Source organism: Lissotriton vulgaris, chromosome 7 (genome assembly GCF_964263255.1).
Source record: "Lissotriton vulgaris chromosome 7, aLisVul1.2, whole genome shotgun sequence".
Taxonomy (NCBI): domain Eukaryota; kingdom Metazoa; phylum Chordata; class Amphibia; order Caudata; family Salamandridae; genus Lissotriton; species Lissotriton vulgaris.
Genome location: NC_141695.1, coordinates 1117330163 through 1117358060, shown reverse-complemented (window position 1 = coordinate 1117358060; position 27898 = coordinate 1117330163). Strand labels below are relative to the sequence as shown.

General features: G+C 46.2%; 1 protein-coding gene across 1 annotated transcript in view; it reads left to right on the top strand.

The window, feature by feature from the left end:
• LOC147703008 (janus kinase and microtubule-interacting protein 2-like) overlaps positions 1-27898 on the top strand; it is a 179037-nt gene that overhangs the window by 56463 nt on the left and 94676 nt on the right. The window contains exons 3-8 of the mRNA XM_086931569.1: positions 1158-1373; positions 2047-2145; positions 7195-7341; positions 8103-8243; positions 23322-23378; positions 26871-26990. Of these exons, the coding sequence (XP_086787695.1) occupies positions 1158-1373; positions 2047-2145; positions 7195-7341; positions 8103-8243; positions 23322-23378; positions 26871-26990 (780 nt within the window). The remainder of the gene's footprint in view (positions 1-1157; positions 1374-2046; positions 2146-7194; positions 7342-8102; positions 8244-23321; positions 23379-26870; positions 26991-27898) is intronic.

The following is a 27898-nucleotide window of genomic DNA, read 5'->3' as shown; positions in this document are numbered from 1 at the left end:
GCCAGATCTTATGCACCTTGTTAGTGAGATGTTGGTGGATGTGTTGTTCTATTTGGAGAAGGTTACGTTGTGGTATTGGATAGGCGGATGTGACTATTTCGGCTTCAAGGGACCTCTGGCGGTTTTCTAGTTCTACTATTTGGGCGATGCGTTTACGCTTTTCGCCTACGCGAAAGCAAATATCTATGCCGCGGATAGTGGGTTTGAGATCTTCCCAGAGGATCATCCTAGAGGGGGCAGAGATGACATTGGACGAAAGATAGTCTGAAATGGCCTGATGGAGGATGTGCTGGTATTTCAAATTGCGAAGGTGCAGGGTGACTAAGGGGGTGCTTTTGAGGGCCTATGTGCAGCTTGAGTTAGAATGGGGAGTGGTCTGACAGTCCTCTGGACAAGATAGAGACTTGAGAAACCCTGTGTATGTAACTATGTGGTAAAAAGAAATAATATGTTCTTGACAACGAGCAATGCACTGCTGAGAGGAACGTGAATCCCAACTCAGAGGGGTTATATGCCCACCACGAATCAGACCACCCTAGTGTGTTTTCCAGCTGCTGAAGTTTGGATCCCGCCAGCTGGGGCCCGCACCACAGCCCCCACCGGCGATCCAAGAGTGACATCACGTCATTCCAGTCCCCGCCCAGTAGTGTCAGGCTGTCTGAGATTTCTCCCCAAAGTTGTGTGATTCTATCAATAAATGTCTTTATCAGCAGAATAGCGCCTCTTTTCATTTTGTTAAGCATTCCTCTGACATTCCATGATACAGTGTTCAGGTCCCCAAGTTGAGACTTATGTGTGAATATGTACACCTGTCATCTATGAGGTACCCAACGCAAAAGCGTTGGCGAGACTGTGATAAGGTCCCTGTGAGGTGCTTACATTATTAATGAGGAAACATTATGTTAAATGTATTGTTCATTGAATGAGAAAACAATTTTGAAAGTATGAGTATAGTTTTTTCCTAAGTGTTAAAATGTGTATTTTAGTAGCATATGTTTAAACTTGCAACTTGCCTGTTCTTCATTTGAAGAATTTTTTTGTTATGAATATTTGGTAAAGACATTTCTTGGTAGTTTGTATCACAAAGAGATATTTGTTGAGGCATATGCTCTGTGAGCACTAATGACATTGGATTTTATTTTGCTCATTTTCTTCAGATGGATGAAATCAAAGCGAAGGACAGGATCATCTTCTCTCTCGAAAAAGAGCTGGAGACACAGACTGGCTTCCTGCAAAAGCTGCAACTTCAGAAGGAGGCCCTGGATGAGCAGCTCTTCTTAGTAAAAGAAGCTGAGTGCAACCTAGGCACGAGCAGCCCCAAGAGAGAGATCCCTGGCCGGGCCGGCGATGGGTCGGAGCACTGCGGCAGCCCCGTAAGCTTGTACACGATAGGCTTCTGTGACACAGGGCTGGTAGCATAGGACTCCAATTCTTTTCTGGACCTTTGCTGGAGTCAAGTCTCGTTCTTGATAACTATCCTGAATTACAGTGTGTGATAATGGTGCAAGAGTTTTATGAAGGACCCATACTCCTTCTTAATGTCTCTGGAGCCCAACTGGCTGGAATAGTGGAGATTTTACAAGTAACAGCCTTGAATGACGTTACAAGTAACCAAGAGAAACATTTCATGCTGGTGTTTGACTTAAACAAAACTTGTTGCCCAACTATAGAACGAACAGGGGAAGAAGTGGGAGATGTTGAATAATAGGCTTGGTAAAAGTAACCTGTATGAAATAAATGGAGTTCATTTACATTAATGCCTTTGGAAACCATTGGTCATCATTTTAGAAGATCAGATTGCTGACTCCAAAGCAATTTCTCTCACTGCCCCTCATTCGATTCCCCTTTTTTCTGTTGAATGACATTTAACAATGGTATCTCCCATTTTTCTTTTCATGCCATTCAAGCTGTTGACTTTCTCCTTGCCCACTTCTGCCATAATTCTCCATTATTCATGCCATTTCAATTTTTTTTAGCAATTTCTTTTTTTTTTCAATTACAGCTAAAATTATTTAACATGTTTATTTTGTTGTCCTTCATTGATAGGACATGCGGAGGAACCAGCGGAGAATGGCAGAACTGAATGCCACGATACGTAAACTTGAAGACAGGAATACGCTACTAGTAGATGAAAGGAATGAACTGGTAAGCATCATTTGGAAACCATCCTATGTCACCATGCCCAAAGGGTACACGAAGTAGACTGGGGCCAATGGTATGGACATTTATTTCACAAACAATAATGGTGGAATCTTGAAGCATCCAAGGCTGTGGCCTTTAGGGACCAGTTTTGTACACCATAACTCTAGCCCCACTGTGTTGTACCACTTGTCTTCCTTCAATTGGCACCATGCTTGCACCATATTGTCACTAGACAAGCAGAATTCTATTTGATAGTATAATTAAATTGTTAAACAGATGTGATAACATTAACCTCAAGAGCAGACCAGAGTCCAGGCTCACAACCATGCACTTTAAAAATGACATGAATTCCATGATATTCAGATAACTCATGTAAATAAAGATGTGCCAGAATAATGACGAGTGGTCCACATTACAGGTGACTTCCATAAGGCATACTTCTTTTTCCAATTCTGACATCATTTCAGATCATTCTGTCTTAAACCTAAATGAGAACAGAGCCCTTTTATTCTAGAAAATGCTCAGTTTCTGCCTGGTTGGTCTTCTACAGATGGGAATAGCTTCATGCCAGGCACAGATGGGCATACAGTCTGCTATCACATGCATCCTTGTAGCTGGGTCAGCAAAGCTTGTTTGAAAACATATAAAGTGCCATGCAAACGCTAAGGTTGCTGTAAGCAGAGCCTGGTGTTTTCTAAAAGCACACTAATTCATTTATTGTAAGTAACATATGATTTTTCAAGCAGGATTTGTGCTGTACATGTTCTGGCCGTTTCAAATAACGGGGTAACCCAAAAGTCAATCGGACCTGGGTGCAATACGGCAGGGGCGTAGCTAGAGCTTGTGGCGCCCGGGGCTATCCCTCAGTTTGCCGCCCCTTGGGGCGGGGGGGGGGGGGGGGGGGGGGGGGGGGTTTCTGGGGAAAAAGGACGGTGAGCACTTGAAAAATGTCTGAGTCTCCGAGAGACACGTAGTATTGCTGCTAATATCTGGAAGTGCACACATACACTGATTTGTATGGATTTGTGTACATTAACCATCCTTTAAATTAACAATAGTATGTTTTGCACATCATAATCAGTGATTTTTAAGGGTTTGAGTTCAGCAGAAAACTAGAGAAATGCACAAACCCACTGGGCCATTAAAATAGGAGAAAGACAAGTTCTATGGAAAAAGTATAAAGACATAATAAAATAGACATAGGTAAACATCCATTGGATCCAAAGTCTTGCTAGATTACAGTGCCCACTTCAGATTGTGACAATCTGAAAGTAGACAGACTAATAGCATGTCGATCTTAAGTTCAGGTTTCCACTCAAGCAATGATAAAACAGTGAAGAAAATGTCTTCTACAGGAAAAAAAGAACAAAGGATGGCTTTGCTTACAACATGGATTTATGTGATAAAGGCTTGATTAAGTGTACCCTTCAGGTGTAAAATAGTCCTTTTTGAATTGGTAACAATAGAGTTACCTCAGGTTGGCAGTGAAAGAGTACACCACATCCCATCAGAATACTGTGAGAGTGAAATGTTCCTGAGCAGAATAAACACAAACATAGAGTGACAAGCCATTAATAACTGAGATAGACAGCATAGCCAATCAAAGATGAACAGGGGACTGACCCAAAGGCTCTCTAAGTAAATGTTATTTAGTGGAAATAATAGGTCTCTGTCAACAGGTCCCATCTGCCGTGAGGTATGGAATTTATTTTATATGTGGATGCCAGAGGTCATCATTCCTTGATACTGCTACTACTCACCCCCCAGAAAACCTATCAGTGTTACCATTTTCTCAGGCCTGTGAAGAGTTCAAGGGGGCCAAACTCACAAGATACAAGCTTGGGCAAAATAATGGAGAGTATCTGCGTCTAAGTGCACAGCAAAGGGTGATCTTGGACTTTCGTCTCGACAATAAAAGAATATCATTCTGAAAACAAGCATAGTATCTTGTAAAGGACATACAACACAACATATTTGCAGATAATGCCCACTGGTGGATCCAGATCCATTAAGGTCTTACAAATAATGTGTCTAAAGTCCAAACAGAGACATGCACTTAAATCAATTATATTTTTTTAAAGGTAATTTTACACCACGCATACATTGCAAATAACTTATGAGAGGCAAATACACTTGCAGTTGTGTTTTCGAGGTTAGACATAGTAGTTTATTCATTAAAATAAACTACTTGTAATATAGAGAGGTGAATAACAGGAAGAGAATAGTGAAAACGGACTTGTGAAGTACAAAGCAGCATCAGCTCACTTTAGAAAGCAGGTGTGTTTATGGGATGCATACTTCAAAGAATTTGTCTCTAAGTGCCAGTCACCATATCATTACCTAGGAGACAGACCTTAGAAAAGGGGATTTATTTCCCAATGATCAACCCTAGATCTTTAAATCTCCAGCTTTCCAACATGGGCACCTTGCATTTGACTTGGCCCAAGAAATTTGCCTCTTATGACTGGATCACTTTATTTACCAATATATACATGAAATAACAAATAGTTTTAGAAGAAAAGAACAATAACTTAAAACAGCACAGTTCTTTAACTTATTAGCTGGAACTGGGGAAAATGTTCACCTCCATCACTTCTTTGAAAATGTAATGTATGATTTCACCACAAGTATAAAAAAATAAATCTTTTAAGTATGATAAATAACTCTTGTCTGAAAAGGTTGTTTTTGTCAGTCAGTGCAAGAAGAAAAGCAAGTAAGAGAAAAACTACAATAAATTAAGCGCACAAAATGCAAAAAGAATATGGCACACAACAGCATTAAAAAGCACTTATTTTCATGCATGCAAATTCATTAAACAAAGACCAGGTGTTTTCTTCTTATTCCCAAAGTACCAGTGTTGCAAAGTAGATTTTTTTCATTTTTAGAAAGTTTAGACACATTTAAAAGTCAGTTTTCCACAATGGAGATTAATTGAGCATATCATTTAGGTTTGTTAGGTGTGATTATTTTCCCTTATGCGAGTTCAGGTTCTGGTTGACTTCCTCACTGATTACTATAGCACCTTCGCCAGCGCAATGAAGTCTGATAGTTGTAAAGTAGCAGATGTTGTTTGGTGTTACCTGAATAAAAATTACTAATGAAAAGCAAAGCTACTTACATCACCACATGTGCTTTTCAAAGCAGGGATTCCTGGATCATTTACCCATACTATTACAACATTTCCAATTAGCCGCCTTTTAATCTAAAGACTAAAGAGAGAGCTTGTGTACACAGCGCCAGGGTATTATATAGGTATGCAGGCTCTTGAAGATGCTCTGCCAGGGGCGATAGTACGAGCAACAAAACACCTCCAGACACTGACATACAAATCTAATGGGCCGCGATAGAGTGCAAAACGAGTCTGGGTGCGGTTTCTTTCTCTCAGTCTCACCTTGAATTGTTTTATCAGTAAGCTGCAGGCAAGTCAGAATGGTGGCGCGCACTCCGACTTCTAGACACAGCGAGGGGCGGGCGGGCGAGCGAGCGTAGGGGGCAGTGAGCGCGTAACGCGTCACACTGCTACGGTGCGGCGAAGGCTGGCCAAAAATGTCCTCCAGGGCCGTCATTGGTGGCGCTCGTGCGCGCCGCGCTCGCTACCACTGATTGACGGCCCTGGAGGACTAGTGTATGTGCTAACTTGCTGGTTGGGTAACGGCCGGGTTTATTATCAATTGTTTATTATTGTGACTGTATCACAGAGGCCGTTGCCTCGGCTCGGCCTCCCTGTAGTCCAGACAGTCAGTGCCGCCTCAGAAAAGGTGCCGCCTCAGAAAAGGTGCTGCCTGGGGCGGACCGCCCCCCCCCCCTCCCCCCCGCCCCCCCCCCCTAGCTACGCGGCTGCAATACGGGAATGACAGAGTGGTCCGTAACCAATATTTTAAACAATAAATTGATTACAAAAACGGAAGAAGTCGGTATTGTGTGAGAACTACAATACTGATAATTTATATCAATAACAGGTGTTTAAAGCATCTGTACTCCATTCATAATTTAAAGAGTACATGTATTCAGCATGACCACAATAGAATTAGCGCCAAGACAATTAATTCATTGCTTATGCATAGTTTATTTTCACAATTTAAAAGCATGTACGAGGTTGCAAGGAAAGAGAAAGAAGGAAAATGGCGGTGAATAGGAAGGTATAAGTCAAAGAAGGATGCAAAATTAACAATTGGATATTTCAACAGGCTGGAACAGCAATCCAGTCAAACAGGGCCTGTCCATTATACGTTTTATAAATTTACATGTAATCTGTAAAGTCATATATCCTGCATACAATGCATTTTCATGGATCAATCTGGGGAGGCGGTACAGGTCTACAGGGTGGAAAGGTGTCGACGTTTCGACTCGACTTGTGCAGTAATAGTAGTTTGCAACCTCAGCGGTGAGTCTTTTTCAGGATAAAGGAGGGGGCAGCCTATTCCTGTTGCCAGAGTAGCCACCCAGGAGAAATCCAAATTGAAGCTGCTGGGGGTTCAAGTCGCCTCAAGTGCTGCTCAGGGGGTTAAGTGCGATTCCAACATCATCTTAACGTCACCATTGAAAAATCCTATGGTGCATGGAGCATCAAATGCTCACAGTCTGCTCTCGGGTGAAGAAGCAAGGCTTCTAATTTATTGTTTAAAATATTGGTTACGGACCACTCTTTTATTCCCGTACATGTTCTGGCAACATCCTCTCTCTAGGGCTCTCCGGGTTCAAATCCCTGCCCTTTGATTCTCTTGCATCATCTCATGGATTGAAGAAAGCATGCCAGAAACAATGTTTATTTTAGTGAAGGAAAGACTCGCCTTTTTCGGGATGTACATATCCTGCCGCTGTGTTTTACCCCTGTCTGTACTTTTCTTGGTATCTTGCATGGCAGGAAATTTTGAGAAATTTTGCCCAAAAAAACTTGATTTCTGTATTTTAAAACTTTTTCCCAAACTTTATCTGTCAAACTTTTTGGGAGACACAGTCAATTGTAATCCTAATGAAATAACGCAGAGGCCTGCAGTGTCTATGAAACAGGGTGTCTGTAAAATTGCCATGATGGTGTTTTTCTCTTTCCAGCTAAGGCGGGTTCGTGAAACAGAAAAACAGTGCAAACCTCTTCTAGACAAAAACAAGTGCCTCACCAAGCGAAATGACGAACTGATGCATTCTTTACAACGTATGGAAGAGAAACTTAAGACCATCACAAAGGAGAATGCAGAAATGGTAGGTGACTGATCATCAGGGAATACTTCATTGCTTTACCACTTGGAGAAACATCTTAACAAGCATACCTTGTATGCTTAGTATGCAGCTCAGGACAGTGTGCTGTCAATCAGTTTGAATGTTATGTTTTTGCATTGAAGTAATGGCAAGCACTTGATAATCAAACAACACAGCATACACCAACATCATTTTGCTGGCTGGCCAGTAAAATTGGAATAGCTTGTATCATAGTATTTGTATAGCACATCGTACCCTTTTTTATACCCGGAAGTAATTCCTGGCAGGCGAGTAAAGGATGCACTGTTTTATTTAGTGTGCTTGGGAGAGGGTGGATTTATAAATATGCCAATGTGGAAATATTGTTTTTACTGTGCTTAAGATTCTGAGAAAAAACTATCGTGACAAACTGCAGCTTACGCATGTCGCGCAGTGAAGAAGTGTTGAGAAATATAGTTATACTTTTCATAAACTTACAGTATGAGGCTACTCCCTTAATTGTCTGCAGTTTGGAGAGCGTGGGTTTTAAATGTTGGCCTGTGTGGGATTTGCTTTGTTGTAGTGGGTGCAGTTTAGAGGTTTGCTCTTAGGGTATCTTAGGGAACTTGTGGCTGTGCTTAAGCGTGGGGGAAGCAAAGATTTAAGAGAGTTAAAATCGGGTTAACACCTTTACCAGTCTCAAATGGATATGAAAGAAGCGATTCTATTTTTTTTTTTTTACTTTTTGATTGCTACTAATGTATAACTTGCTTTACTTACCACAGAAAGAAAAAATCACGACGCATGCTCCCATAAAGAAGCTGCGATCCTTGAATGACCTGGATCAAGCCAATGATGAGCAAGAAATTGAGTTCCTCAAAATGCAGGTGGTGGAGCAGCAGAACGTGATTGACGAGTTGACAAGGGTAGGTGTTGACGGGGTAGCGACGTAGTCCACCACCAACCGTCTCTCTGTTGATTGCTCAGCACGTGGAACCCTCACATAACAATGCCACGGTTCCACAAGCTGCACGAGACAAAATGCCCACATAGATCACTGCACTATTGTCATCCTGGGCTGGGCTATTTCGCTTGTCATTTGCACCTGTAATGGAGGTAAAATGTCTAAAACCTTGATACCGTTTCCAATCCACTCCCCAAGCATGGGTCCTTCCTGATAATTTGTATTTCCTCATTTAAGAGATCAATTATAGTGAATGACTACCCCCAAGTTAGTAAATCTAAAATTTTGAATAGAGCATTTATCCCTAAACTACACGAGTTTGGCGAGCAAGGAAACTGAGGAGCAGCACAATAGAGCTCGGGAGAGGAGCACATAATTTAGTATAATGCAGTGACTGGAACTAAAACGAGCTCCATTGTCTTATATGTAGCTGCTAAACACCCACCCTAGTCTCAAACATATCCAACGGGTAGATTTTAGGATCTAAAAGTACATGCCTTGTCTATCTTCCTTTTTATTTTGCGTAGTATTTAAATTGTGTTGTAACTTTCATTTTCCCATAATATCTGGGAATAACAACTCGGAGCGAAAAATCTGAAACTGGGATGGGGAGGAGAAGTGGTCTAGTGCCTCTGTTATTAGCAATGGGATTAGGAAAGCTGATTTATTTTCCTAGAAAAAGTAATGAAACTTCTGTAGGTAATTGACTCTCATTCAGAAAGAGGCCATACCTCCTGCTGTTAAATTCTGATGCACTTGGCTACCACCCGTGATAAAATTGCCTGCGATCAATCAATCAATCAATCAATCAGGGTTTTGTTAAGCGGCACTACTCACCCGTAAGGATCTCAAGGCACAAGGGGTGGGGATGGTGCAGGTTCCGGGCCATCAAGCAGGGCGTCTTATGAAGAGCCAGGTTTTGAGGTTACACATGAAGATGGGGAGCGATGTTGTCTATCTGAGGTGAAGCGGAAGGGCGTTCCAGCCTCTGGCCGCGAGGAAGGAAAAGGAGTGGCCTCCCGATCTGGACTTTCTGGTGCGGGGGACCATGGCGTAGGAGAGCTGGGCTGATCGTCGGGTCCTTTTGGGTGCGTGGAATTTGAGTCAGCTGTTCAGGTATGCTGGTCGGGTGTTGTGGAGGGCCTTGTGTGCGTGGGTGAGTATCTTGAAGGTGATTCTAGCCTCGATGGGGAGCCAGTGGAGTGTGCGCGGGTCCTGGGAGATGTGGCAGTATTTTGGCAGGTTGAGGACCAGTCTTGCGGCAGCTTTGTGGATGTTTTGTAGCTTGTGGGTGGGTTTTTTGTTTATTCCGACTTAGAGTGCGTTGCCGTAGTCAAGTCTGCTGTTGACCATGGCGTGAGTGACGGTCTTTCTGTATTCGAGGGGGATCCATTTGAAGGTCTTACGTAGGAGGCAGAGGGTGTGGAAGCAGAAAGATGCAACAGAGTTGATCTGGTAGTCCATTTTGAGCTTGAGTCCAGGATGATTCCCAGGCTGCGTGCGTGGTCCGTGGGTTTGGTGGATTCCCAAGGGCGGGGGGCCACCAGGTGTCGCTCCCGGCATCGGGGTTTGGGTCCATGTTGAGTAGTTCTGTTTTGTTGGTGTTTAGTTGTAGACAGCTGTTTTTCACCCTCTTGGCGACGGCTTCCATGGGATGTATGACATCACAACGCATGCTTTTACCACGCATGCTTTTACATCACAAGTTTTACAACGCATGCCTTTACAACGCATAGTGTTGAGGGGTGCTGAATAGTGAATAGTTTAATTTACTATTCCAACTCCAGTCCCCGTGGATAGTAGGGAAGGTGTTGGATAGTAAATTAAATTTATTCCCTATCCTAGAGCGCCCCCCCAGTGCAATGCGTTGTAATGGTTTGCATTGTAAAAGTTGCGATGTAAAGGCACTGCGTGGTAAAAGTTGCATTGTAAAGGATGTTTCCCCTTCCATGCCTTCTCAAAAGTTGTGTCTGGCGGTGTTGGGTTTGTTGGATAGGGAGAGGATGAGTTGGGTGTCTTCTGCGTATGATACAATGTTGAGTCCATAGGTTCTGACGATAGGAGCGAGTGGAGCCATGTAGATGTTGAAGAGCGCCGGGCTGTGGGAGGAGCCCTGGGGGACTCTGTAGGTGGTGGGTGTGGGGTCCGAGAGGAAAGGGGGGAGTCTGACCCGTTGCATTTTCCAAGAGTGGAAGGAGAGGATCCAGTCCCTTGTCCTGGATTGCTGCGTCGTGGAGTATGCATATTAGGGTGCGGTGAGAGACAATGTTGAACGCCGCTGAAAGGTCAAGAAGGATGAGGGCTACTGTTTCTTCTTAGTCCAGCAGGGTGCGGATGCCGTCTGTTGCGGTGAGGAGGGCAGTTTCCGTGCTGTGGTTTTTTCTGAAGCCGGATTGGGAGGAGTCAAGGATGTTGTGCTCTTTGATGAAGAGTAGCGAGTTGGCTGTTGATGGCTTTCTCAATGACTTTCGCTGGGAACGGGAGCAGTGAGATGGGTCTGTAGTTTTTGAGGTCGGTGGGAACCGACGAGGGCTTCTTCATGAGGTCTGGATATTGGTGTGTTTCCAGTCATCGGGGAACAAGGCAGTCATCAGGGAGCAGTTGATGGTGTGGCGGAGCTTGGGTACGATGCTGTCGGCTGCTCGGTTGAAGTTGTGGTGGGGGCTGGAGTACGTGGGGGCCCCCTGACTATATTGACTTCTTCAGTGGCGAGGGTTTCCCAGTTGTCAATCGCTGGTTTCTGGGTGTTGGGGGTGGTTGGTGAGGGTTCAGTGTGTTGGTTGTCTTCATGGAAGTTGTTGTAGATACTCTTGATTTTGTGGTGGAAAAAAGTGCTGAGTTTGTCGCAGAGGTCTTGTGAGGGAGGGATGTCAGTAGACTCGCTGGTGGGTTAGGCGAACTCCTTGATGATGTTGAAGAGTTCTTTGCTGTTGTCTGTGTGTGCGGAGATTTTGTCTTCAAACGCTTTTTTCCTCGTTTCTCTGATGAGTGGGTGGTGGGCATTGGTGGCGGCTCTGAAGTTGTAGTGGGCGTCTGTGGATTTGGTGTTCCTCCAGGACTTTTCGAGGTGGTGGCAAGTGCGTCTGGACTCTGGGAGTTCAGCAGTAAACCATCTGGCTTTCTTGGCGTGGGTGTTGATGTATTTCTTGAGGGGGGCTATGGTATTGGCGCTGTCCGAGATCCATCTATGCAGGGCTTCGGCTGTGGTGTTGGGGTTGTCGTCTTAAGGCGATGGTTGGAGTGGAATTACTGTGTGAGGAGGTGAGCTGGTTGTTGGTGATTTTGGGCCAGTTTCTTCGTGGCAGCAGGAGCTGGTGTCTGTGGATGGAGGGTGTTCTGAAAGTGAAGTGGACGCAATGATGGTCAGTCCATGGGAGTCCAGTGGTGCGGCTGAAGGTGATGGTGCTTCCTGCAGTGAAGAGGGGGGTCGAGGGTGTGTCCTGCTGAGTGCGTGGGCTCAGTCACGATCTGGCGGAGTCCGATGTTGTGGAGGTGGTCCATGAGGGATGTGGTGTTGGATCCATTTGGTTGTCGACGTGGAAGTTGAGGTCTTCCAGCAGGGTGTAGTTGGTGGATGCGATAGCCTGCGGGGAGAGGATGTCTGTGATGGAGTTGGCGAAAGGTCCGTGAGATCCAGGGGGTCGGTAGAAGAGGGTTCCTCAGAGGGTGGCAGTGGGGCTGGCCAGTATCTTGAAGTGAAGGTGTTCCTTCAGGTCTGTGGGCTCGTCGGGTAGTGTGCTCAGGCAGAGGGTGGATTTGTGGACAATGGCAATTCCTCCTCCCAGGCGGGTGGGGCGGTCCTTCCTGGAGATCTTGTATTCTTGGGGGACGGCAATGGCGATGTCCGGTCCTGAGGTGGTGTTGGTCCAGGTTTCGGTGAAGAACGCTATGTCCGGACTGGTGCTGTGAGGAGGTCCCAGATTTCGGTGGGGTGTTTGTGGAGGGATCGGACGTTGAGGAGAGTGCATTGCAGTGTCTTTGGATCGCTTGTGTTCTTGTGGGCGGGTTGTGCTGGTTCCGTGTTCTTAGCTGTTCTGCAGGTGTGCTGGCAGCGGTGAAAGTTGAAGGGTCCATGGGTGTCGGCTGGGGATGCTAGCTTGGATTTATTTTTGCCGCCTGGGTTGAGTGCGAGGAGTGCTGCTGGGTCGTATCGGGCGGAGGTTCATGGTTCCTGGCGCTGGTCGCGGTAGGGTGCAGACAGGCCTGCCTTTAGCGTGCCAGCGGCTGAGCAGCGGCCAGCCTTTTATGGGGCAGTGGGAGAAAGGAACAACTGGGAGGCTGCAGCGGGATCGGCGGAGAGCAAGGGCAGCAGGGGCAGTGGGGCAGCAGCGGTGGGTAGGGGAACGGGAAAATGGACGGAAGGGCTCGAAAGGAGAGGAATGAGGGCAAAAAAAACAATGTTAATAAAAAGCAAAGAAAAGGTACAACACAAGGAAAAAACAACAGTGTGGGCAGAAAGTGAAGAAAAGATACAACTCAGGCAAAATAAACAAATGTGGGGTTAAAAGTGAAGAATTACAACAGGGGGCAGACCTAGGCTCGAATCCCTACCAGCCTGGGCAGAAATACCACGGCAGACCAGAGCTACGGGGGGGGGGGGGGAGAGCAGGTCCCTGGCGATAGTCGTACTACCACCAACAATTTTTCATTAAAAAAATACTCCCAAAAGTTGATGCGACTTTACTGCACAAAATAGGATCCATTGTAACTTGATCTTAAAATGGCTAAATAAAACTGGAACTTCGGTTACATGGTTATTTATGGTGTGTAAATTCTATGCAATGAGGCGCCACTGTTTTGAACTCCGTAGCCTTATAAACTGGAAAACTGAAGTTTTTTTTTTTATCTGCAGGACTTTAACTGCACAGGTGTAAATTCCTCACCCCAGCTTTATTTGATCTACTGCTGAAAGCATGAAAATATATGAGGGGTGTATTATTTTACGACAGACTGCAATTACCCCTAGTGCCATATGTGTCTGCTGGTATTTTCATACCATTGGCAGTAATGCATAATTGCAATATGCCAGGCAGTACTGTTCAGTTATGTTAAAAAGAGTATTACTCTCAGCAGGAGGTAATTTACCCTCAGCTCTGATGTTTAAGTCATGAAGATTTGTATTGCTTTCCTTTTCTGCACATGACTCGTCCTTTGAGCCTCACTTAGAATGTGAGCAGTGGTAGCCCTTTCAAGCTCACTCTTCACCCCACACATTCAGAAATGGGTGAAGTGCCAGGTTACTAGCGACTGAGCCCTAGCTTTCTCTGATCTGGGAACCCTGCGACTGGCAGCCTGTCCACTACAGTCCTTGGATTTTGGAAGGATCACCCTATTAAAGGGAATACCTATAAGATATACATTTCCTTTTCATGGCTACCAGGCAGGGGTGTAACAAACACCCCCACAGCCCCCGCAGTGCGGGGGGGGGGGGGGCACCCAGTCTTCAGTAGGTGAAGGGGGGCCCCCACAGCTCAGTTCGAGATCTGTGAGAGGCTCTGAAGCAGCTGCAGTGTCTGCAGCCTGCTCTGAATCCCTCGCTCTGACTCAGGACTGAAGAGAAACAATGTAACAATTTACATTGTTTCTCTTCAGACAAGCCACGAGCCAGGCCCGGAAAGAGGATGGGGGTGGGGGCTCCAGAGAGAGCATTCTCCATAGGGAAATGCACATATGAGAAGGGACGAGGCAGCAGTTTCTGCAGGACATAGTAGCTACCATATTAGTTTTTGGACACCTGATGTTCTACTGGGGGAACACTGCAATCCTGCAACTGGTTATTGGGGTTGTATTTTCCAGTGTACTCCCATTTTAATTTTACGCTCTGTAACTGACCCGAGTGAAAACATTAGTAAGTAGCCAGATGGATTTCCCATCAGGGATTTTCCATCTGTGATGTATTGTATTGTGCTTACAAATTTTAAATGTTTCCAGGCAACAGTGTGCTTTCAAAAAGTTATTTATATAAGAACAATGCTGCTTTTTTAGTCACTGCTACTCAACATTGCTTTTGAAAGTGATATTTATAAAGGGTTTTTACAAAAAGTGAGTGTTCAAAAATGAATCACATCCCTGAATGACACATATATAGAAAAATATCTATCATCTCATTTAGCAAGCAATGATTTATGTCAAGGTGATTGAAGTCCTAAAATTATCATATTTACGGAACAACTGTTGTTCCTCCAAACATTATAATTAACCAGATTGAGGGTGCAACATAATGGCCTGCAGACCTTGCTGGTAATGTACCCATGACCCTCCAGAGAGAGAGATAGAGGGGAGAGAGAGTGGAGGGAGACAGTGGAGAGAGAGAGTGGAGAGAGTGGGGAGAGAGAGTGGAGAGACAGTGGAGAGAAAGTGGAGCGAGACAGTGGAGCGAGAGAGAGAGAGAGAGTGGAGAGAGATTAGAGAGAGAGTGGAGAGAGAGAGAGTGGAGAGCAAATGGGGAGAGAAACAGTGGAGAGAGAGTGGAGAGAGAGTAGAGAGAGAGACTGGAGGTAGACAGTGGAGAGAGAGAGTAGAGAGAGAGTGGCGAGAGAGTAGAGAGAGAGAGAGTGGAGACAGCCTGGGCAGAGAGAGTGGAGAGAGAGCGTGGAGAGAGAGAGTGGAGAGAGAAAGGAGAGAGAGTGGAAAGAGAGAGAGTGGAGAGAGTGGAGAGAGAGTAGAGAGTGGAGAGAGAGTGGAGAGAGAGTAGAGAGAGAGTAGAGAGAGAGTGGAGAGAGAGTGGAGAGAGAGTGGTGAGAGAGACAGTGGAGACAGAGTAGATAGAGTGGATGTAGACAGTGGAGATAGAGAGGAGAGAGTGGAGAGATAGTGTGGCGAGAGAGAGGAGAGAGAGTGGAGATAGAGTGGAGAGAGAGTAGAGAGAGAGGAGAGAGAGAGAGTGGAGAGAGGGTGGAGAGAGAGTGGAGAGAGAGTGGAGAGAGAGTGAGAGAGAGTGGAGAGAGAGAGTAGAGAGACAGTGGAGAGACAGTGGAGAGAGACAGTGGATAGAGAGTAGAGAGAGAGTGGCGAGAGAGTAGAGAGAGAGAGAGTGGAGAGAGAGATAGTGGAGAGAGAAAGTGGAGTGAGAGTGGGGAGACAGAAAGTGGAGAGAGACACTAAAGAGAGAGAGTGGAGAGAGAGTGGAGAGACTGGAGAGAGAATGGAGAGAGAGACAGTGGGGAGGGAGATTGGAGAGAGAGAGAGTGGAGAGAGAGAGAGTGGAGAGAGAGTAGAGAGAGAGAGTGGAGAGAGAGTGGAGAGAGTGGAGCGAGAGACAGTGGGGGGAGAGAGTGGAGAGAGAGAGAGTGGAGAGAGACCTGACCTCGCTCAGCATCGGTCGCTCCCCCAGGCTCCCTGAAATCTGGGTATCGTAGCGCTTTGTATTTCATTGCCACCAGCTGTGTTTGGGTTGTGCTCTGCACTCCGGTAGCGCTAATCAGCTGTAAGCTCCGCCCACATCGCACGAGTGACACACTAATTTGCCTGCTGCGCTTTTAATTGTTTAGAATTATTTCTGCCTGCTGCTCGTACATTTAGAGGTGCCTCTGCCCACTCTTCTAATAGCATTCCCCACTTGTGCTGTGACGATCTCGTGGTGCTTTGCGTTGTGTTTTTGCGGCCATTTTGTTTGTTATTGTGCCTGCCAGCCCGCCCCCCACCCCGATCACACCTCCCTGCGGCCCCTCCCTCGCTCCGCCCCCTCCTATCTCCATTTATGACTGATGCCCCAACGCGCAGCGTCCACGCGCTGAGGCCGCGCCGAAGGTGCGCCAAAGGTAAGCCCGTCTATGTCCGTCCGCGCCTGGCCGCGCCCAGCGCCAGACCCCCTGGCCCTTGTACCTCCCACCCCACCCGCATTACATACGACGCCTCCACTCTCTTAGCCCTAAACCCCGGCCGACTCCCCAACTGCGTCCAAGCCGCTCCTGGACACACCCATGGACCCTTCACATGCAACTCCTGCAAGTATGACGGCACCAAGACCAACTCCTCATCCACTAAATCCAAACAGAGATCCGACACCAACCACCTAAAATGCATCCTGCTCAACACCCGCTCGGTCCACAGACACGCCATCGACCTTTGGAATCTACTCGACACCATCTCTCCGGACGTCGCCTTTCTAACAGAAACATGGATGAACCCCTCCTCAGCCCCAGACATCACCATTGCCATCCCGGAAGGATACAAGCTCATCCGAAAAGACCGCCCCTGCCAAACAGGAGGAGGCATCGCCATCATCCATAAGAATTCCATCCGCATCTCAACCAGCTCAGACGTCAACCTCGCTAACGCCGAACACCTTCACTTCCAGATCCACACCGACCCCAAGACCACACTCAGAGGCACCCTCCTCTACAGGCCACCAGGACCCCGAGCACAATTCAATGAAGTCATCACTGACTTTATCACCCCACACGCCCTCCCCTCCGAGGAATACATTCTATTGGGAGACCTCAATTTCCACCTGGAAAAGAGCAACGACAGCAACGCCACCACCCTTCTGGACAATCTCGCCAACCTCGGACTCAAACAACTTGTTAACACCCCCACTCACTACGCAGGTCACACTCTCGACCCTATCTTCACCTCCAGCAAACATATCTCCTTCAGCCACACCACAGTTCTCCATTGGACGGACCACAGCTGCGTTCACTTTATCTACAAAAAGACCACAACCCACAACCACCCTCAACCTACTCTGCGAAGAAACTGGAACAAAATCACCCTCGACCAGATCTCCTCATCACTTCTTAAAAACCCCCCTGCCCACTCTTCGAACCCCAACCAAGCAGCCATTAACCTCACTCAATGGCTAACCAACAGCTCTGACAACCTAGCACCTTTGAAAAAACGTCAAATCAAACTAGGCAGCAAAAACGCCCCCTGGTTCAACGATGATCTTAAGAAATCCAAGAAACTCTGTTGCTCCCTTGAGAAGGCCTGGAAAAAAGACCCAAACACCAGCACCAGGGACGCCTTCAAAAACGCCACCCGCATTCACCACCAACTGATCCGGACTGCCAAGAAAGCCGCACTCAAAGACCGACTAGACAACAACGCCCACAACAGCAAGGAATTATTCAACATCGTCAAAGAGTTTACTAACCCCACTGCCAACTCCAACGACATCACTCCCTCTCAAACCCTCTGCGACTCCCTAGCTTCATTCTTCCACGACAAAATCGCAGACATCCACAACAGCTTCGACAACCAACACGGAGACCAGCCCACCCAACCTTCTGCCGCACCTTCACCCCCCTTGAACATCCTTAATGACTGGAACCCAATCTCCACTGAGGACACCATCCGCCTGATGAACTCCATCCACTCAGGATCCCCCACAGACCCTTGCCCTCACCACATCTTCAACAAGGCAGACTCCATCATAGCACCACACCTCCGAGACGTTATCAACTGCTCCCTCAACTCCGCCACCTTCCCGGAAAGCTGGAAACACGCCAAACTCAGCGCCCTTCTGAAAAAACCCACAGCTGACCCCACCGAACTCAAAAACTACCGCCCCATCTCGCTTCTTCCATTCCCGGCCAAAGTCATCGAGAAAGCTGTCAACAACCAGCTCGCCGCCTTCCTCGAAACCAACAAATCCCTCGACTCCTCACAATCCGGCTTCCGAGCCAAACACAGCACTGAGACCGCACTCATCGCAGCAAAAGACGACATTCGAACTCTACTGGACAATGGAGACACAGTCGCCCTCATCCTCCTCGACCTCTCCGCAGCCTTCGACACAGTCTGTCATAGCACCCTGTTACAACGCCTCAGAAACATCGGAATCCAAGGAAAAGCACTGGAATGGATCACCTCGTTCCTTGCCGGAAGAACTCAGAGAGTCCGCCTCCCACCATTAAAGTCAGAGGCCACTGAAGTCATTTGTGGCGTGCCACAAGGATCTTCACTCAGCCCCACCCTCTTCAACGTATACATGAGCCCCCTCACGGCCATCGCACGCCAGCACAACCTCAACATCATCTCCTACGCTGATGACACTCAACTGATCCTCTCACTCACCAAAGACCCTAACACCGCCAAAACCAACCTACATGAAGGAATGAAAGAAGTAGCCGAGTGGATGAAGCACAGCCATCTGAAACTGAACTCAGACAAAACAGAAGTCCTTATCTTAGGTACCTCCCCCTCCGCCTGGGACGACTCTTGGTGGCCAGAGGCCCTTGGAAAAGCACCCATCCCGACGGACCACGCACGGAACCTGGGCGTCATCCTGGACTCCTCACTCTCGATGACCAGACAAGTCAACACCGTTTCATCATCTTGTTTCAACATTCTTCGCATGCTCAAAAAAACATTTCGCTGGATCCCCACCGAAACTAGGAAAACGGTCACCGACGCACTGGTTACAAGCCGCCTGGACTACGGAAACACCCTATACGCCGGAACCACCGCAAAACTCCAGAAAAAACTCCAACGCATCCAGAACGCATCAGCCAGACTCATACTAGACATCCCGCGTAAAGACCACATCTCTGATCACCTGAAAAACCTCCACTGGCTTCCCGTCAATAAGAGGATAACATTCCGCCTCCTAACCCACGCACACAAAGCACTTTACGAACTTGGACCCGAATGCCTCAACACACGACTTTCCTTCTACACCCCCTCCCGCCAGCTACGCTCTTCTAACCAAGCCCTTGCTGCTGTACCTCGCATCAACAAAACCACCATGGGAGGAAGATCCTTCTCCTACCTAGCGGCTAAAACCTGGAACTCACTTCCGACTCACCTTCGCCTCACTCAGAACCACCTAGCATTCAGAAAGCAACTTAAAACCTGGATATTCGACAAGTAATTCCCCACCCTTCTTCAAGCGCCTTGAGACCCTCTGGGTATGTAGCGCGCTATATAAATTATTTGACTTGACTTCACTTGACTTGACTTGAGATAGAGACAGTGGGGAGAGAGAGTGGAGAGAGAGAGAGAGAGAGAGTGGAGAGAGTAGAGAGACAGAGTGGAGAGGGAGAGAGTGCAGAGAGAGTGGAGAAAGAGAGACAGTGGGGAGAGAGTAGAGAGAGAGTAGAGAGAGAGAGTGGAGAGAGAGAGAAAGAGAGTGGAGAGACAGAGAGTGGAGAGAGACAGTGGAGAAAGAGTGGAGAGAGAGAGAGTGGAGAGAGAGAGTGGAGAGAGAGTGGAAAGAGAGAGAGTGGAGAGGTTGGAGAGCGAGAGTGTAGAGAGTGGAGAGAGATACAGTGGTGAAAGAGTGGAGAGAGAGAGACAGTGGAGAGAGAGTAGAGAGAGAGACTGGAGGGAGACAGTGGAGAGAGAGTAGAGAGAGAGTGGCGAGAGAATAGAGAGAGAGTGGGGACAGACTGAGGAGAGAGAAAGTGGCGAGAGAGTGGAGGGAGAGAGTGGAGAGAGAGTGGAGAGAGAGAGAAAGTGGAGAGAGAGAGAGAGTGGAGAGAGAGTAGAGAGTGGAGAGAGAGTAGAGAGAGAGTGGAGAGAGAGTAGAGAGAGTAGAGAGATAGTGGAGAGAGAGTGGAGAGAGAGTAGAGCGAGAGACAGTGGAGAGAGAGTAGATAGAGAGAGTGGAGGGAGACAGTGGAGAGAGAGAGGAGAGAGTGGAGAGATAGTGTGGAGACAGAGAGGAGAGAGAGTGGAGAGAGAGTAGAGAGGGTGGAGGGAGAGTGGAGAGAGAGAGAGAGTGGAGAGAGAGTAGAGAGAGAGAGAGCAGAGAGACAGTGGAGAGAGAGACAGTGGAGAGAGAGTAGAGAGAGATAGATAGTGGAGAGAGGGAGAGTAGAGAGAGAGAGAGAGCGAGTGGAGAGAGAGAGAGTGGAGAGAGAGAGTGGAGTGAGAGTAGAGAGAAAGAAAGCAGAGAGACATTAAAGAGAGAGAGAGTGGAGAGAGAGAGCGGGGAGAGTGGAGAGAGAGAGTGGAGGGTGACAGTGGAGAGAGTGGAGGGAGAGTGGAGAAAGTGGAGAGAGAGACAGTGGGGAGAGAGAGGAGAGAGAGAGAGTGGAGAATGAGAGAGAGTGGGAAGAGAGTAGAGAGAGAGTGGAGAGAGGGTGGAGAGAGAGAGAGTGGAGAGAGAGTGGATAGAGAGACAGTGGGGAGAGAGAGTGGAGAGAGTAGATAGAGAGAGTGGAGAGAGAGAGTGCAGAGAGAGTGGAGAGAGAGACAGTGGGGAGAGAGTGGAGAGGCAGTAGAGAGAGAGCGGAGAGAGAGAGTGGAGAGAGATTGGAGAGACAGAAAGTGGAGAGAGACAGTGGAGAAAGACAGTGGAGAAAGAGTGGAGAGAGAGAGTGGAGAGAGAGAGAGTAGAGAGAGAGAGAGAGAGAGAGAGAGGCGAGGTTGGAGAGCAAGAATGGAGAGAGTAGAGAGAGCGACAGTGGCGAGAGAGTGGAGAGAGAGACAGTGGAGAGAGGGACACTGGAGAGAGAGTAGAGAGAGAGAGTGGCGAGAGAGAGACTGGGGATACAGAGAGTGAAGAGAGAGTGGAGAGAGAGTGAGACAGTGGAGATAGAGTGGACAGAGTAAAGAGAGAGTGGAGAGAGCGTAGAGAGACTGACTGACTGACTCAGAGAATGAATACTGACTGACTAAGAGACTGACTGACTGAGAGACTGACTGGCTGAGAGACTGACTGAGAGAGAGGGAGACTGGCTGACTGAGAGAGAGAGACTGACTGACTGATAGAGAGAGAGAGACTGATTGAGAGAGAGTGAGACTGACAGAGAGAGAGACTGACTAACTGACAAAGACTGACTGACTGCGGTAGAGAGATACATACTGACTTAGAGAGAGAGAGACTGACTGACTGAGAGGGAGAGACTGACAGAGAGAGGCAGAGACTGACTGACTGAGAGAGAGAGACTGATTGACTAAGCGAGAGACTGACTGACAGAAAGACTGAGAGACTGACAGAGAGAGAGACTGAGAGACTGACAGAGAAAGAGAGACTGACCGACAGAGAGAGAGATTGACTGACAGAGAGTCTGACTGAGAGAGAGAGGGAGAGACTGACAGAGAAAGACTGACTGACAGAGAGAGAGACTGACTGACAGAGAGAGAGACTGACTGAGAGAGACTGTCCGACTGAGAGAGAATGACTGACTAAGAGAGACTGACAGAGGGAAAGAGAGAGAGGCTGCCTGGAAGACTGACTGAGAGAGAGAGAGACTGAGAGAGAGAGACTGACAGAGAGAGAGACTGACAGAGAGGGGCTGACAGGGAGAGAGACTGACAGGGAGAGAGACCGACTGAGAGAGAGTGAGACTGACAGAGAGAGTGGCAGAGAGAGGGAATGACTGAGATAGAGACTGACTGACTGAAAGAGAGACTGACTGACAGAGAAAGATTGACAGAGAGAGAGAGACTGACTGACTAAGAGAGACTGACTGACTGAGAGAGACCGACTGAGAGAGAGAGACTGAGACACTGACAGAGCGAGAGACTGACCGACAGAGAGAGAGACTGACTGAGAGAGACTGACTGAGAGAGAGAGTGAGACTAAGAGAGAGAGAGACTGACAGAGAGAGACTGGCAGAGAGAGAGAGAGAGACTGAGACACTGACAGAGAGAGAGAGACTGACCGACAGAGAGAGAGAGAGAGAGAGAGAGAGAGACTGACTGACTGAAAGAGAGAGACTGGCTGACTGAGAAAGAGAAAGAGAGAGAGAGAGACTGTATTGGAATTGGGGTCAAAGAGTGTATGAAGCTATGCAATGCCTCTTAAGATTGCTATTGTCTGCTAATAAAAATGTATTATCAAAATTTGCTCTTTGTAGTTACATCTGCTTTTTAAATACAGCATTGTTGCATTGTCTAATGTTTCGAAACGGAAACGAGAAGGAGCAGTGGATGCACTCTTGTCAAAACTGTACGATGAGTGGGCCCGATGCTGTATATCATGACAGAAGTCTGCATCAGGAAACCCAGCTAAAATTGGTCAAACTTCCCCGGGCCTACTGATGGCAGGGACCCTGTAATGAATAGACCACCACCTATGATAGCCTGCTGGCAGACTAAGCCCAACCTTTAAATCCACCATCCAGTGTTACTTCTAACGGCTGTATTGGTGACAGTGGCGTTACAATAGCCCCGCAGCCCCTGCAGTATGGCGGGTCGCTGGCCTGAGAGCTCTAGACTGGCATGGAGAATGGGAGTGGGGCCCCCTCCATGTAGTTTGCAGGGGGGCCCCCTCAAGTTTCGTTACGCCACTGCCACCAGGAATTACCAGGCAGCCCGGACCAGGAACCAATGCCTGTGACCCACATGCACTGGGAGAAAACTCACCACATATCAGAAACATTTGCTTTTGGATATTCAGAAACAAACCCCAACTTCAGGGGTTCGTTTCTGAAAACAAAATCGCTTGCCAACTGGCCCAAAACAACATGGAAGCTGCATGGTTAACTGCTGTAGATTCTGTGCAACTGCTGCAGTGGTGGATAGACAGAAGGCAGTGAAATCCACATCAACAGGCGAGGACCTCAATATATGGTGGATGGCTCCCCAACAGAGGAGCGGAGGCCATGCTGATTTGGTTGGCTGGTGGGTGAGACCTGTGCCAAAGTGTAAATTACCTGCTTTGTCTCTCTGTTGCTTTGGTCCCTACACCAACCAACATTGGAAGCTCTGACTAACATTGATTGAACAGAGGTAAAACCTACTTAAAATGGTCATTTTAAAATCTACTCTCCGGGGCAGAGAAGGCGAAAGCTTTCCTAAATTAAGAGAGTTCCACAACACAAGTCATTTCCTCATCTAAAGAAACTATAGACGCCCTGCCGCCAGTGCAAGTCAACAAAAAGGTAGAAATGAATAATACATAGTTTCACATAGGTTGTTGGGGACTTGTTGTCCAGTAATCACAAATAATGGTTTGTCATGTTTTAGGTTTATGAAGAGTACAATAACACCGCGAATTATCCCTTGATGCTTTCCAAAGGAATCATAAAGGGGAAGTTTCACTGCAGCTTGTCAAGAAAAGAGGCATGTCTAGAATCTTTTAGGAAGAGGTGTGAATTAATGACACAAATATTGATTCTATTTTACTTTATTTTTTTTTACTTTTCAGGACAGAGAAAAACTCATCCGACGCAGAAAGCATAAAAGGAGCTCCAAACCCATCAAGGTATTGGGAAATTGTGAAAAGGGTGTTCCAGTGGGTGGGAAATATATGTGTGTGTGTGTGTCTATGTGCGTGCGTGTGTGTGTGTTTGTGTGTACACACATGTGCATGGGCAACCCCTTCAAAATCCAATGTATGCACTTGCCTAGGGTGTTACTTTAAGTGCAGCAAGAAATTCAAGTAAAAAAATAAACAAACACGAAAAATAAGTGGTGGGCGCCGATTGCATAGTTCACCCTCTTTTTGTGTGCATGTAGTATGTATCAAAGAAGTAGAACATTCAATATAAATTCAGTCAGCATAGTTGAAAAGGTATGCTTGTGTTCACCGGAAACAAAGGTGGTTGTTAAATCTGAAGAAAAGGACGGTGTATTTGACATGATGGGTCTTTTAGAGTTTGGTGTCACAGATTGACCTCAATAAATTGTTTCATCCATGCCACCATCCTGCGATTCCTTCACCTCATTCATAGATCGTGGAGCCTCAGGGGTTCCACCGATGAGCCTTCCCGGGCAAGGAAATAAAGAAAAGACCTTGAAGCACAGGGAGGAAGCTCCCTATACATCAGGGCTATTTATTTTTTTATTTTTTCAACATCAGTCTCCTGTTTTTGGAATGTTTGCTAATCCGGACCCAAAGAAAATGATGCCTGCTCAGCAAACTCTTCTGCATTCGTAGAACAGCTGTAGGAAAGCTCTAACAGTTGGTTTGAAGGCAGTGATCCCCACCAGGCATGTGGAGATCGCACTATAGGGTGGGCGACTCCAGCATGACAGCAGAAGCCACAGCATCCGATGACTTGATGCGGTGGATGACCATCTGTCATGCTCTAAGTGAGATACCTGGTGTTGTTAATAAAAGCCACTGGAGTTATGCGGCTGATGAGTGCCAAATTATACAGTATATAGTATTATCACTCTATTTTGTCATTTTTACACAAGATAACTCTCTGGCAAAGGGTTTAATCTTAAAAGTAGTAATTTTACACCCAAATACAGTTATAAGCATCTGAAAGATAACCAATCAAGGTTTGTAAAGGGCCTTCCAGTGCACAGGAACATGTGTCTCCATGTTTTTAGTAATGTTCGACCCCTTCGAGCTAGAAACAATTATTTTGTTAAAATCTGCATATTAGGAAGCAGATGAAGGATTATGTAGCAAATGTGTCAACTGCATAACTATGTGAAATTCGCTGCAGCTGCAATATCGCATAATTCCAGTGGCCATGTTGTTAATCATGAATGGAAACAGGTTCGGACCATATGTGAATGAGAGCAGACAAATTATGAATAGGATATTCCAATCAGTGTATTTTAGTCATATATATTGTGCATGTGCATAGCAACAGACTGATAAAATATAATTATAAGAATTCACAGGGAAAGATGAACAAATAGAGGACAGAGGACAACCATTTGTTTTGCTGTATGTATGTCTTACATTGAAAGAACTGGAAAAAGTTACACACATTGTACTTGCTCTCTGACGTTTACTCTGACGGCTGATTAGAGTGGGATATTGATTCCACGATTGGCTAATAAAGGAAAGGTTACCGGTATAGCCACTGGATAATGAAGGAATGCCTAGTGCACCAATGATTTGCTAGTGCTAGCATCATTACTGTCCTGAAAATTTGGCAAGAAAGGCCTGGCTAGTGGGCGATAGATGTCTAATGAATACAGGAATGCTGGTGTAATAGCTGGTCTTCGGGTATTGGATTTCTGGGTCAAATCCGGTGTAAAAAATAATTTCTTGATCCAGTACTTCAACATTTTGCAGAAATACTGCCATGTGAATGCGCTAAAGCAGAGTGCAATGCCTAGGTTGATGTGTTTCCCTTTAGAGTTCTCTCTGATGAAAATGGGAACATACCTGTAGTTCCTATCATTTACACTTCACACTGAGTGGAGTGAATCTAACTTCTCCTGGTGGTATGACACTGTTTGGCAATGCCACAAAATTAGTTGACAAAAATCTCTGCCCTTGTTTTACCACTATTTCAATTTCTCAGATTAATTGTACGCATTTCAGATTAGGGTGGTAGCCTGACATATGAAACTTAGTAGCAAACGTTATAAAACATAAAGTTGCATGACTGATTTTGAAAATAAAAAAAAAGATGGAGATACATTTGGGATTGTAATCCCTTCTAGGTCGTTTAGAAGTGCCTTCCTCCAGTGTAACTATGGGTCTGATTTAGAGCTTGGTGGAGCAGAATACTCCATCACAAACGTGACTGACATCCCGTCCGCCATATTTCGATCCCATTACATCCTATGGAGATCGTACTACAGCTGAAGTGATATCCGTCACATTTGTGACTGATTATTCCATATGCTGAGATCTAAATATGGCCCATATGTCCGGGTGTTTACCTATATTTGGAATATAAACTTATTAAATTCTGTGTTGCCAGTGATTCCAAGCCATATTGCTAGAGTCTGAGGTTTTCTCAATAGTTCATATAATGTGTAGACAAACATGTATATATATATGTGTGTTTGTATGATGCTTGTGAAAGAGTTCATGGTGGAGGAAAATGTGTAGAAAAGCGGGTTAGATGTATGAATTCTTTTGGCTTCACTGAGCTTTTTCTCCTTCCAGGGTTGATACCGTTAAAAGTTGGTGAACAGTGGCATGCCATGTTTACAGTGCTTCAACAGTGAGTGCACTGAGCTAACCCTGCATACAAATAACCATTTTATAATGACACCAATAATTGAACTCTATTCCCATTCAAATTCTTATGAATTCAATAATGAACTTGGGAACCAGTGGTTTTAGGGAGCTGGTCTAATTCATTTTTGTACTTTTTCCTTACAACTAGACTGTATTTGGTTTAATGGTGAACGACGTTCTTTGGATTCTATGCACGTAATGTGTGTTGGAAAACGCTTTCATCAAAGAGTTGATCTTAGCTGGTTATTGAGCTATTGGACAGAGGGTTGTTGCTACTTTGTGAGTTGGGTGTCCAGGTGCTTGAGCAGGTGTGTAGCTCAAACGAGAGTAGGTGTGGGTCATCCGAAGTAGATCCTCTGGGTTAGTTGTAAAGCTAGCTCTTCAGCATCTTGCGGAAGTTGAGTAGTGATGAAGAGGTCCTGACATTTTGAGGGAGATCATTCCAGGACATGGTGGCCATGTAGGAAAAAGCACGACTTCCAGCTCTGCTTCTGTGGATGCATTGAATATCTGCGAGTTAGAGAGAGAGAGAGAGAGAGAGAGAGAGAGAGTGAGAGAGAGAGAGAGAGAGAGAAAGAGAGAGAGAGAGAGAGAGAGAGAGAGTGACATCGATTGCAGTTGTCTGGTGGGTGATTGAGGTAGGCATGTCCAATGTGGTTGTTTCTTATGAATCAATCCTTCTGAAGCTTCCCTTTTCCTATGTTCAGGCTGCACACATGTTTCATCACACATATTCACGGATGAAAAATATTTCAGAGATTCCCACTTAGTTTCCCAAACTCAGCTCCAGTTACCCCCTTTACCTTCACTTTTCAGAGACATCTGGTGGACACTGTTTTTGGATACGATGATGATTCCATGGATTCAGAAACCTCTTCTGTGGCATCTTATCGTACTGACCGGACGCCGGCCACTCCGGATGATGACCTGGATGAGGTAATGTTGATCACCAGCCAAGCAAGTTTGTGCCTTCCTTTCAATAACTGATTTTGCCACCTGCCTTTGAGTGTAATTACCATAGTAAAGACTTTCTGAAATGTTTATGATGCCTTGATGTCTAAGATAAGCATGGCTGCCTTCATTTTACTGCATGCACTGGTAAGTTCTCAATAACTGCACACAAAGTGCAGAATTTTAGTTTAGGGTACGGTCCTAAATGCTGAACTATATTTGTTTATTTCTATAATGTTAGGTGAAGCAAAATCTATTAGTGAAGACGTTTCTGAAAAACGAATCCAACATTGTCAGACATGCAAATGTGTGTAAAAGGTTATTGTGTGAAAGGGAAGCAAACTTAACAAAGCCTGTCCATGATAACAGATGGCGTTGGTTCTAAGTGGGCTTACCTTAGGCACACAACAGTGCCAAGGCATGCCTTCTGTGCTCACAGTGCAATTGGACTCAAGCTACACCTAACTGAGGAGAAACAGAATGTCAGAACAGGTGTGGGGTTGCTTGTGTTGATGTCTGGAGAGGAGAGGGTCTGGCATTTCCAGGCTTCACCTGTCCTATTGGAGCAGGGCCAAGACCAAGGTTGTTGTGGCCATGGATGTGTCTGTATATAGTGGCTTAGTGGATGAGAAGCCAAGGACTATAATGTGGCCCCAAGTAACTACCAGTGGCTCAGATAAATGAACACATTCCATCTATTACATGTGTTTTTCAAAGTGAGGCCACCTAAGTACCATAGATCTGCCCAGACATGAATCCCATGCTCACTGTTCCATTCAACAACTTTTTTGTATTTCTCCACTGTAGGCGTGGCTATCAACCCTTGCACTGATCACTACAATAGCCTCTTTAGTTGCATCTCTAAAGGGTCCATTGGAAACATGCAGAAAGCA